The sequence below is a fragment of the Equus asinus genome, chromosome 14, assembly GCF_041296235.1.
Source record: "Equus asinus isolate D_3611 breed Donkey chromosome 14, EquAss-T2T_v2, whole genome shotgun sequence".
NCBI lineage: Eukaryota > Metazoa > Chordata > Mammalia > Perissodactyla > Equidae > Equus > Equus asinus.
In genome coordinates this window covers 13,889,201-13,901,380 of record NC_091803.1, presented here as the reverse complement: position 1 = coordinate 13,901,380, position 12,180 = coordinate 13,889,201, and the positions used below count along the sequence as shown (strand labels likewise).

General features: G+C 45.7%; 1 protein-coding gene across 2 annotated transcripts in view; it reads left to right on the top strand.

Moving 5' to 3' along the window:
• The window catches only part of LOC106827793 (paired immunoglobulin-like type 2 receptor alpha), a 28,865-nt gene extending 19,110 nt beyond the window's left edge, over positions 1 to 9,755 (top strand). The window contains exons 3-6 of one of the 2 annotated variants that reach the window (XM_044747557.2): positions 1,162 to 1,359; positions 4,952 to 4,982; positions 6,136 to 6,185; positions 6,612 to 9,755. In XM_044747557.2, the coding sequence (XP_044603492.1) occupies positions 1,162 to 1,359; positions 4,952 to 4,982; positions 6,136 to 6,185; positions 6,612 to 6,616 (284 nt within the window). In that variant the 3' untranslated portion in view covers positions 6,617 to 9,755. The remainder of the gene's footprint in view (positions 1 to 1,161; positions 1,360 to 4,951; positions 4,983 to 6,135; positions 6,186 to 6,611) is intronic. The other variant, XM_044747559.2, reaches the window with a different exon arrangement.
• Positions 9,756 to 12,180: the final 2,425 nt, after the last annotated feature.

The window sequence follows — 12,180 nt, the reverse complement described above, 5'->3', positions numbered from 1 at the left end:
GTGCCTCTGGGGCTGCTGGTGCCTTTCTGCTTATGATGTTGCTTCAGTCTCAAGTATCAACACCAGGGTCACAAGCTGTGAGCACTTCTACTGCTTCTGGGGTCACCTCGGTCTCTTGTTCCTCCACTGGCTCTCTACGGGCTCTCCATGGGCTCAGCTGCTGCTGCCCTGTGCACCACTTGTGCTGCTGCTCCTGGGTTATCTAGGGGTACTGGTTGCACTACTGCCAGGGGTGCTGGGTTCACGGGTGTCACTGTTGCTGCTGAGGGCTGGAGGACTCTGGGAACTGTATGCAGCTCCCACTTCTGGTGAAGTTGGCGTCAGAGGTGCTACCACTGGGGGCTGGGTCACCAGTTCTGCTGTGGTTCCTGAAGCCTCTGGTCAGAAGTTCCATCTGCCACAGCTGGGGTAAACAGGGGCTAAGCAGGGAGAGCCTTTGTTGTTGCTTGCAGTGCAGCCTCTGGTCTCTGGTGCTAGCTGGTGTGTGTTGAAAACTCAGGTCAGAGAGCCCTGCCCCAGCCAGGAAAATCTGAGTTTTGTATACGATCCCCACTGTTGGAAAGACCTGGCCACTGCCACAGGATGGGGAGAGGGCGTCCACCCTGGATCTGCCAGGAGATAGGCAGGGTGCAAGCCACCCCCTTTTTCTACCCCAACCAGGACCACTCACGAGCTAGCAGGCTGGGTCCACTGGGAGGGGGCAGGCCGCACCTGTTGCAGGCCAGTGTGAGGATTTGTGCCCTGGAATGCTGCTGCTGCCAGGGGAGGGGGAGGGGGTTGCCCCCCTAGTTCCACTGCCTCCCGGTGGTCCAGTCCACCCACTTTCAGCTGTATAGATGCCTGGATCTCTTCTGCATCCTGTTGTGCTGTGTAGGGAATCCTCTGTTGGTGAATGGAAGGCCTCTGGATGTAAACTAGAGGGGAGACACAAAGGGAACAAACAACTCACTCCACCATAATGCTGACATCACTCCTTAAACTGAGTGATCTGGATTCTAAGCCTTCAGCATTTCCCCTGTTACTCCCCTCCCTGTGTGAGAGTTTCAGAAAGTTGCCCTGCACACCCAACATTCCCCAGACTAGGGAACGAGATGTAATAGTTTCACCCAGATACCTCCACACCCCTAAGGGAGAATTTGCTTATTTCTCATGTCTTCTCAGCTACCAATATGACCATCCTGGAACCTACCACCACTGCCACCACCATAACAGCTGACCTCAGTGTCTCAGAGGGCAAAAGGAACTCAGAGTCTCAGTCCCTGAGTCTGGAAGCTGTGGTTGGGGTGGCACTGACCAGCGCTGTTCTCAAAACCACAATTTTGGGACATACGGTCTACCTCAGGTGGAAAAGAAGGAAAGGTAAGTGGTCCAGGAGACCCAGCCTCTCCCTAAACTTCCCAGTTGGGTGTTTCTCAGAGCCCACGTGCATCAGAATGACCCCAGGTGCCCTTAGAGTTCAGATCTCTGCTGGGCTCGAGGTCTGGGGATCTGAACCTGCATTTTTAACAGTCTCCTCAAGTGGAGTCTGTGTGTGATCAAGTTTGAGAATCACTGATCCAGACCAGTCCCTCTCCACAATCTGATCATTTTCCAGTTTTTGTCTCTTGACTCAATCATTTCTCATCAGTCCTCACCTCCTGGTTCATGAGGGTTAGCCCTGGAAAAAGCAAGGAGAGAGCTGAAGGGACAGGAAGTTGGCTCTGCTCAGCAAGCATAGGTTGAGTGCCCATTTTCCAGGGCCTGGCTTGTAACTGGAGATACAAAAGTAAATAAAGCATAGGCCCTGTTTTCAAGGAACTCAGAGGGAGAAGGAGAAGGAGGAGAAAGCTGCCTCAGGACCTCATTTGGAAAGAGCTATGGTAGGTTGGAACAAAGGATAGGGAAATCAAGGAGGACTTCCCAGAGGAAGTGACACCTTCAAAAAGTCTCAAAGACTAAAAAGGCATTAGCCAGGCAAGTGGTGAAGGTGGGGAAGAGGTCACTGTCCATCCAGGGGGAGGAAGCCATTCTGGGACCTGTAAGTAGCTCAGTGCTGTGGAGGAGGCAGCAGCTGGAGGAGAGGACCTTGTAAATCATACCCAAGAGCCTGTGGTCCAGAGGCAACGTGAAGCAGCAAAGTGGCAACCTCAGCTTCACCTTACAGATACATCAGTCTGTGGTGGAGGGGCCGGAGGTGGGCCAGGCTGGGGTCAGTCCTGGCCATGCGGATGGAGGGAATGGCCAGATCCTGGAAAAGTTTAAGAGGGGAAACCAGTAAGACCTGGTGATGGGCTTGATGTGGGGCAAGGGAGTGGAAATAAGTCCCCTGTTTTCAACGTGGGTGAATGAAGCTATGATGGAACCATCAAGTAAATTAGGGAACAAAGGAGGTCAAGACCACGTTTGGAGAGAACGATGATTCTCTAGTTTGGGTATGTTATGTTTGAGATACCTGTGTGGCACCTGAGTAGAGATGTCCATCAAAAATTTGGATGTATGTGCTCATAGCCCACAGAGAGGACACGGCTGAAGGCATTGATTATTTATACCCCAACACCCTCCAAAATGGATTTGAAATTATTTTAAGGAAAATTTGCAACAAGGCTAGATTAGCCTTATCAGATACTAAAGCACAGAGGTGATGAGCATAGAATGTGGATATAATTATATATATACATATTACTAAATATATATGACTGCCTGCAGTCAATCCTGTCTGACACCCCGGCTGGGTACACCCTGGCACATGGTACTATTATCTTTGCCTCAACTTACGGATCAATAAAATGGGAATGATAATAGTACTTCACTGGAGGTCGTTATGACGCTTGAACGTAACACACTTAGAATAGATCCTGGCACAGAGTAAGCACCAGATGAGCATAAGCACTTATAATTACTAAGCCACAGTAATTAAAATGACTTGACACTGTCATATTAATACACAGAAAAGCCAATGGAAGGGAAGAGGAAAACCCAAATATAGGCAGGATGTAAACAGACACAAATATATGTAGAATTTAGTGGGTTAAAAGATAGCATTTCCAATCAATGCAGAAATATGGTTAATTTAATAAATGGCGTAGAGGTGGAACAATTGAGTAGCCATCTAAGAAAAAGTAATTTTATCTCCCTACTTCATTATTTGCACCAAAACAAATTCCATTTATTTTGGAAATCAAAGAATCAGACGAGGAGAAAACTAACCGTAGTGCTAGAAGAAAGCATGTGAAACTATTTCATAAATGTGGAGTGGCGATGACCATCGTAATTATGACATAAAACCTACTAGCACCAGAGACCAGAAGTAACAATGGCTTAAATAACACTGAGTTTATTTTTTCCCCTCATATAAAACCATCTGGAGGCAGACAGCAGAGGCCACTGTCCTTATGCACTCAGGCTCCTATCTTTCTGCTCACTGTCCTGGATACTGGCTTCTATCCAAAAGGTTGCCTCATGGTCCAAGACGGCTGCGAGGACTCCAGCCCATTATTTCTGAATCCAGGCAGGAAACAGGAGAGAGGAGGAAAGGATAAAAAGGCTATGCCCCATGGGGGCTGGCCCCGTGGCTGAGTGGTTAAGGTCGCGCGCTCCGCTGCAGGTGGCCCAGTGTTTCATTGGTTCAGATCCTGGGCGCGGACATGGCACTGCTCGTCAAACCACGCTGAGGCGGCGTCCCACATACCACAACTAGAAGGACCCACAACGAAGAATACACAACTATGTACCGGGGGAGCTTTGGGGAGAAAAAAGGAAAAAAATAAAATCTTTAAAAAAAAAAAAAAAAGGCTATGCCCCAGCTGTCTGTCGTCCTTTTAAAGAGCCTTCCCAAAAGTTCTACCCTTACATTTTATTGGCTAGAATTTAGTCACATGTCCCACATCTATCTGCAGGGAAGCACACTGCCACTACAAATAAAATGAAGGTTCTGTAACTGAGTAAAAAGTGACTGAATTTTGGGTGAGCAAATGGCATTCTTGCCATGAGACACATCCAGGATTGGAGATTTGTCAACTAGGTGTGGCCTGAGGACAGGGGAACAGAGGAGGCCAAGGAGCTAGTGAGAGCAGGATGGAGAGTGGAGGGCTCAGCAGGGAGCTTGGATAACCTGGAAGAGAGTGGATTATCAAGGGACAAGAGCTCAGTGAGGTCAAAGCACAGGTATAGCAGAGAGAGAGAGAGAGCTGGAAGGAAAGAAAGTTGTAGCATGAAAATGATACCAGTACTTAATATTTAGAGTTCTCAGTCCCAGTGAATGAAAAATAAAAGAGCAGGGAATGGCTGAGTGGAGTGGAGTTCACTGGAGTGTGTTCAGAGGGTTGTCACCATGCATGATGAGACCTCCAAGATGGTGATGGGTGGTGGAGAGGAGGTCTGTGGACCAGGGGCCAAATCCCTTGGAAAGACCGCAGAGAGACTTGAGGAGGATGTCGGGGGAGAGGGCACGGGGAGACAGCAGAGGATCAGTGGAAGAGGATGGAGAGGAACGGGCTGCAGTGCAAACACGGATTCCAGTCATGAGGTTCACAAGGTGGGAGAAAGAAACAGCCACCACCCAGAAGGAAAGCACAAGAAGCTGGTTTGTCAGGGCAGGAGGGACGGGTGCCTGTGACAAGAGGAGGGAAGGAGAGGGGTGCGTGGGCCAGGGTTCAGCAGTGGAAGAAGCAGGGTGGGGGATGCACTGGGAGTCCAAGAAGGGAGAAGGAAGCAGAGGGAAAGGTTGGGAGAGAGGGCAGGGCAAAGGGGGTACAGGGTGCAGAGAAGAGCTGCTCTCCTCATGTGGTGCTGGGGACAATGGTAGAACAGATGTGGGCGCGGAGTCCCAGGCCCTTCCCAGAGGGGTTTCGGCAGAGCTGCTCGCTGCTACGGTCTCTCCAAGGATGGGCTCAGAGTAGGACGGAGCAGAGAAGGCAGGAGGAGAGATGCCGTCCGTGGATGGCACACTAACACCCCATTTATCCCCCTACAGGTCTGCGGACTAAAGCCAGAACCCCAGCCAGGTGAGTGCTTGTTCTCCAAGGTGGGGCGGGGTGGGCAGGGGGCACTGGTTTGGGAAACAGGGAGTTTCCTATGAGAACAGCAGGAGTGAGCCTTTCACAGCTGCTCCCATCCTGACTCTCCAGTCCACATCCTCAGGTGTCCCCAACAGGCCAGGCCCTTCACTTCCTGAGGCTCTGTCTCCTAAAAAAAAACAAAAACAAAAACAAAACCCTGAGAACAGTGGACTGAAGGGTCCAGCACTTTCTCTGATTCTTTCCCAGAATGGCAGAATGCTTCCCCCTCATCTTTCTCTGGTGCCCGCTTTCCTCCGCCTTTCGTCCCCATTTCTGTTTGTCCTTCTGTGCCTCCTGGTTTCTCTCCACCTTGAACCCATGCTTCCCAAACACCTCCACCTCTTCCACGTTCTTCCTCTTTCTGCTCGTCATCCAGTCTGTCCTTTCCCTGTGACCTGGGCGAAGGACCACAGATCCTCTGCCTCCAGCTCCTCCGCTGCTGTCTTTTCTCAGAGCAGCTTCCCTCCTCAGCTCCCAGCCTCGCCTCCTCTCCTCTTGCCGGGCTCCCCTTCCTTTCTCAGCCCTGGTCCTTCACACCCTCCAACCTCCTCCTCTTCTCCAGCCTCTCTTCCCATTCCCACACTCTCCTTTCCCACAGACCGCTCCCTCTTCCCTGTGCCTCCCCCACTCTTGCCACTTGCCTTCCTCTGGTGTCTATCCCGTGTTGTTCCCTCCCCTCCACCCTTTCCCACCCCCCCCCCAACCTTGGCGTCTCCTCCCGGGACCAGGGCCTGAGCACCCACCCAGAGGACCTGAGATTAGCTTTGCTGCTTTTCATTCTCCAGATTTTAGGGCGGCAGTGCCAGCAGCGAGGACAGGAGCTCAGCCTGAGGATTTCTCTCTGCCCCTTCAATAAAAGCCATGTTACTAGAACAATCCCCCTTCAGTGGGCACTCGGCGACCTCTGCTGGGCTACACTACAAAATGCTTCTCAGTCCTCTTCCCGGCAGCCTCCTTCTGACCCTACACCACTGCGTTCACCTTCTGAGCCTGTCCAGGCAGGTCGCAGAGCCCCCCACAAAGAGAACCACCAGATGCGGGTTTTAACTCTTTCCTGCCCTGCCTCTAACACATTTTCCGCACTCTCGTTCTCATGCAGCGGATCTTTCCACAACACTGAGGAGAAATGCCAGAATATTGAGACTAAAGGTATGTCCTACCACTATCACTCCACACTGTCCACCTCAGTCTTCCTTCTTCCCCACACACTCCCTACCCACACAGGTGCCCCAGTATTTTCCTCTTTCCTCACCCACCATCCCACACGACCCTGGTCCTAACCTAGCAGATAACCTCAGTACTGGAGCCCCCTGACCATTTCTCTACCCTGGATGCCTTGCCACCTGACCCCAGCACATCTTGATTTTTTTCCCAACACAATATACTGACCCCAAGCTAGACCAGAGATAAGCAGCTCAGACTAGGGACAGAAAAAATTAAAGGGAAGCTTGGAGAAGGTGGGGTGGAAGGAATAGAGAATGTGGTATCGGCGGGGCACTCAGGTCTGGGATCGCTGCTCTCAGATGGGGACAGCTCACCCTCCACTGACTAACCCCCTTCTCTTTCCCTGCCCAGGGTGACGGCATCCTCTACGCCTCCCTTGCCCTCTCCAGCTAGACCTCACCAGCAGCACCTCCCTGCCCCCCTCCCCATGGGAGCCCCCAGGAAGAGACCCTATACTCTACCTTCAAGGCCTAAGGAGCGGACTGAGGGACAACTTCCTTAGGGTAAGCTGTGCAGAGGGTCTCAGCTTCCAATAATAACCCCGGCCACACACACGACTCAGAAGCCAGCAGGTGTTGAAGGCCACCAGGGACCTGAGACCGAGCCATCTGCTCCAGTTCCCTCTTCAACTTCCTAGCCTTACCCACCAAAATAAAAGTACCCAGAGAATTTTCCTGAATGCATCTAAGGAGAAAACTGACATCCCCTTCAACTTCTGTCCTTCTCGCTCACAATGAATTCTAATCTATAGCTCAAAGCCAAGATCCCTCCTCCAGTACTTTTGTTCAGTGACCGCCTCAGGCCAGGGAACAATAATCCCAAAAATCCCCTGTAGCCAGCCTGAAACTCAAGGACTGCCCCCAGTCGAACCATTCTCCTTCCCTAAGGAAAATAAGTAGCAGGTATCGTGTAAGTGCTTCACAAGCATCACTTCATTTAAACATCATCAACGACCCTATCTGGTATTAGATGTTCTCACTTGAGGCATGAAAACAAGAACCAGAATGGCCACAGTGCTTTTCCTAAGGCCACATAGCTAGTAAGTGACTGAGCCAGGACTTGAACCCAGTCTCGATGTCCTTCTCCCAGGACTCAGGGGTCACTGCCTTCCCAGCTTCCCATACTGAGCAGGCCTCCTCCGAGAAACAATGATGTGACATGTTGACATGGAGGAGGAGGGGGCAAAGCCAAAAGGAAGCACCTGGTTAGAGATGAACCAAACCAATTAAACCAGTAGCCCGTTTTATTAACACATAAACTGCACAACTCCAAATTTAGCCAATTAACCTTGGGGCCAATGAACAGCCCCAACACTTATCAGCTTCTCAGGGACCGTCTGAGAGGCTGTCCCTCCTGCTCCCAGGGAAGGAGGGTGAGACAGCAGGAAGGAGAAAAGAGCACACAACTATTCCTCAAAGAAGGCCATGATGAGCTCCTCTGCGTTGTCTCTATGCAGCAGCTCCTCTCGCTGGTCCGGCTCTTTTCCAACATCTTCTGTGAGTTGGTCCAGGTCCAGGTCACTGGAGGCTTCATCGTCAGGGGAGAAATTTCCAGCCTCCTGAGGTGGTGGCTCCTGGTGTCTAGGCCCTTCTTACCCCACCACAGGACAGGCCTTGCAATGAGCTGGTGGGGTCAGGCCTTTTGGCACCATTCTAGCTTCTTGTTCCTCAGATGAGCTGATTACTGAGGCCTTACTTTGGGGAGCTTCAAATTTTTTCTTAGGGCCTAAGTGAAAAAGTGACAAAGCTGAGATTCCTATTAGGTCATCTGTTCTTACCTTTCACAAAGCAAACTCCTAAATTTCTATGTCCAAAAAATCTCTGGAAATGATGACCTATCTCGGCAGAATGAATAATGGGCTTTGGAGTCACAAAGACCTGGATTCAAGCCATGGACAAGCCATATCCTAGACATGGGTCTTAAGCAGATTTTACACACTTTGAGCCTCAGTGTCCTTATCTTTAAAATGGAAAATATCTAGTTATAAAGATTTTGAAATAATTAAAGGGAACAAACATGGAAGTCTTTGTCTACCAGCCCACAGCAACACTCAATAAATGCTAGCTCCCACCTTCTTACCACCTTTCTGTCCCTGGGTTAAATCAAATCAATAACCATTAGGTTTTTATAGTGTGTACTGCATTTATATAAAATGCTCAGTTTAAACCACAAAAAGCAGAAAAAGAGTGGAAGACAAAAACAGGAACAAGGACAAGGGCAACAAATAGAAAACAGTAATGAATATCGTAGCTATTAATTCAACTATATGAATAATAACTTTGAATGTCAATGGTCTAAGTGGACCCATTAAAAGACAGAAATTTCAGAATTGATCAGAAAACATAGCTCAACAACATATTGTCTAAAAGAAACCCACTTTAAATATAAAGACACAAGTAGATTAAAAGTAAATGGATAAAGAAAATATATCATACTAACACTAATCAAAAGAAAGCAGGAGTAGCTATATTAATTTCAGACAAAGAAGATATCAAAGTAAGGAAACTTTCAGGGATAAAGAAGGCCATTATATAATGATAAAGTGGCCAATTCTCCAAGAAAACATAACAATTCTTAACATGTATGCACCTAACAATAGAGCATAAAATTACAAAATGTAGGGCTGGCCCAGTGGTGCAGTGGTTAAGTGTGCACATCTCGCTTCTTGGCAGCCTGGAGTTTGCCGGTTCGGATCCCAGGTGTGGACATGGCACCGCCTGGGAAAAGCCATGCTGTGGTAGGCATCCCACGTATAAAGTAGAGGAAGACAGGCATGGATGTTAGCTCAGGGCCAGTCTTCCTCAGCAAAAAGAGGAGGATTGGCAGTAGTTACCTCATGGCTAACCTTCCTAAAAAAAAAAAAATTACACAAGGTAAAAACTGATAGAACTCTAAGAAGAAATAGTTGAATCCATTATCATAGTTTGAGACTTCAACACCCCTCTCTCAGAAATGGACAGATTTAACAGGCAGAAAATCAATAAGAACATAGTTGAACTCAACACCACCAACAATCAACTGGATATTATAGATATCTATAAATTACTTCATCCAACAACCATAGAATACACATTCTTCTCACGCTCACACAGAACATTCAGCAAGATAGACCACATTATGAGCTACTAAACACACCTTAACAAATTTAAAAGAATAGAAATCACAATGTCTGTTCTCAGACCACTGTGGAACTAAACTATGGAAGTCAATAACAGAAAGACAACCGGAAAATCCCAAAATACATGAAATTAAACAATATACTTGTAAATGACACATAGGTCAAAGAAGAAATCACAAGAGAAGTTTGAAAATATTTTGAACTAAATGAAAATGAAAACACAACTAATCAAAATTGCGGGACACAGCAGAAGCAGTGTGTAGAGGGAAATTTATAGTACTGAATGGGTTTATTAGAAAAGAAGAAAGATATAATATCAATAATCCAAGTTGCAATCTTAGGAAACTAGAAAAAGAAGAGCAAATTAAATTCAAAGTAAACAGAAGAAAAGAAATAAAAGAATTAGAGCAAAATCAGTGAAACTGAAAACAGGAAATCGATAGGGAAAATTAACAAAACCGAAAACTAATTCTTTGAAAAGATAATAAAATCAACAAGCCTCTAGCCAGGCTAACTAAGAAAAAAAGAGAAAGGATACAAATTACTGATATTAGAAATAAAAGAGAAGACATCACTATACATTTCATGGACACTAAAAGGATAATAAAGGAATACTAGGAACAACTCTATTCCCACAAATTTGATAACCTGGATGAAATGGACCAATTCCCTGAAAGGCACAATCTGCCATAACTCACACAATAAGGAATAGATAATCTGAATAGTCCAAATCTATTAAAGAAATTGCATCAATAATTAATAATCTTCCACAACAGAAAGCAAGAAGCCCAGATTGGTTCATTGGTGAATTCTACCAAACATTTAAGGAAAAAAATATAACAATTCTCTACAATTTCTTTCAGAGGATAGAAGCAGAGGTAATACTTCCTAACTCATTCTATGAGGCCAGCATTACCTTAATTTCAAAACCAGACAAACAGGGCCAGTCCCGTGGTTGAATGGTTAAAGTTCTGCATGCACTGCTTTGGTGGTCCAGTTTTGTAGGTTTGGATTCCAGGTGTGGACCTACTCCACTCATCAGCCATGCTGTGGAGGCATCCCACATACAAAGTAGAGGAAGATTGGCACAGAAGTTAGCTCAGGGCTAATCTTCCTCACACACATACACACACCAAAAAAACAGACAAACACATTACAAGAAGGAAAAAAAAGAAAACTACAGACCTATATCTCTCATGAACAAAGATGTGCAAATCCTCAACAAAATATTAGCAAATTAAACCCAACAATGTATTTTTAAAAAATTATACACCATGAACAAGTGGAAGTTATCCAAGGCATGCAAGTCTGGTTCAACATTTGAAAATTAATTAATGCAATTCTCACATCAACAGGCTAAAAAGGAAAAATCACATGATCATATCAATAGATGCAGAAAAAAGCATTTGACCATATCAAATACCCATTCATGATAAAAGAAAAACTTTCATAAATTAGGAATAGAGTGGAACTTTCCCAACTTCATAAAGACTATCTACAAAAAACACCCTACAGGTAACATCATACTTAATGGAGAGAAACTCAAACCATTTCTGGTAAGATGAGGTACAAGGCAAGGATGTCCCCTCGCACCACTCTTTTTCAACATTGTATTGGAAATTCTTGATAATGCAATAAAATAAGAAAAGGAAATAAAAGGTCGAAAGATTGGGGAAGATGACATAAAACTGTCTCATTGCAGACGTTATGATTATCCATGTACAAAATCTAAAAGACTTGACAAAAAAGTAAAAACTTCATGGAACTAACAAATGTTATACCAAGGTTGCAGAATACAAGGTTAATACACAAGAGTCAATTGCTTTCCTATATAACAACAATGAACAAGTGGAATTTGAAATTAAAAACACAGTGTTATTGACATTAGCACTCCCCAAAATGAAATACTTAGGTATAAATATGACAAAACATATACAAGATTTATATGAGTTACAAAACTCTGATGAAGATTTCACAGAAGAACTAAAGAAATGGAGAGGTATTTCATGTTCCTGAATAGGAAGGCTCAAGATCATCAAGATGTCAGTTCTTACCAAATTGATCTACAGGTTCAATGCAATCTCAATAAAAATTCCAGCAAGTTATTTTATGAATATTGACAAACTTATTCTAAAGTTTATATGGAGAGGCAAAAGATCCAGAGTAGCCAACACAATATTGAAGAACAAAGTTGGAGGACTGACCCTAACTAACTTCAAGACTTGCTACAGAGCTACAGTAATCAAGACAGTGTGGTATTGGTGAAAGAATAGACAGGTAAATCATTGGAACAGAATGGAGAGCCTAGAAATAGATCCCCATAAATATAGTCAATTCATCTTTGAAAAAGGAGCAAAAGAAACACAATGGAGTAAAAACAGTCTCTTCAACAAATGGTGCAGAACAACCAGACAGTCATGTGCAAAAAAATGAATCTGGAACACAGACCTTACACTCTTCACAAAAATTAACTCAAAATGGATCACAGAGGGGCCGACTTGGTGACATAATGGCTAAGTTCGTGTGCTCCACTTTGGCAGCCCAGGGCTCATGGGTTTGGATCCTGAGTGCAGACCTACACGCTGCTCATCAAGCTGTGCTGACATGGTGTCCCACATACAAAATAGAGGAATATTGGCATAGATGTTAGCTCAGTGACAATCTTCCTCAAGCAAAAAGAGGAAGTTTGGCAACAGATATTAGCTCAGGGCCAATCTTCTTCACTAAAAAAAGAGGAGGGATAATAGACTTAAATGTAAAATTCGTAGAAGACAACATAGGAGAAAACCTCAATGACCTTGT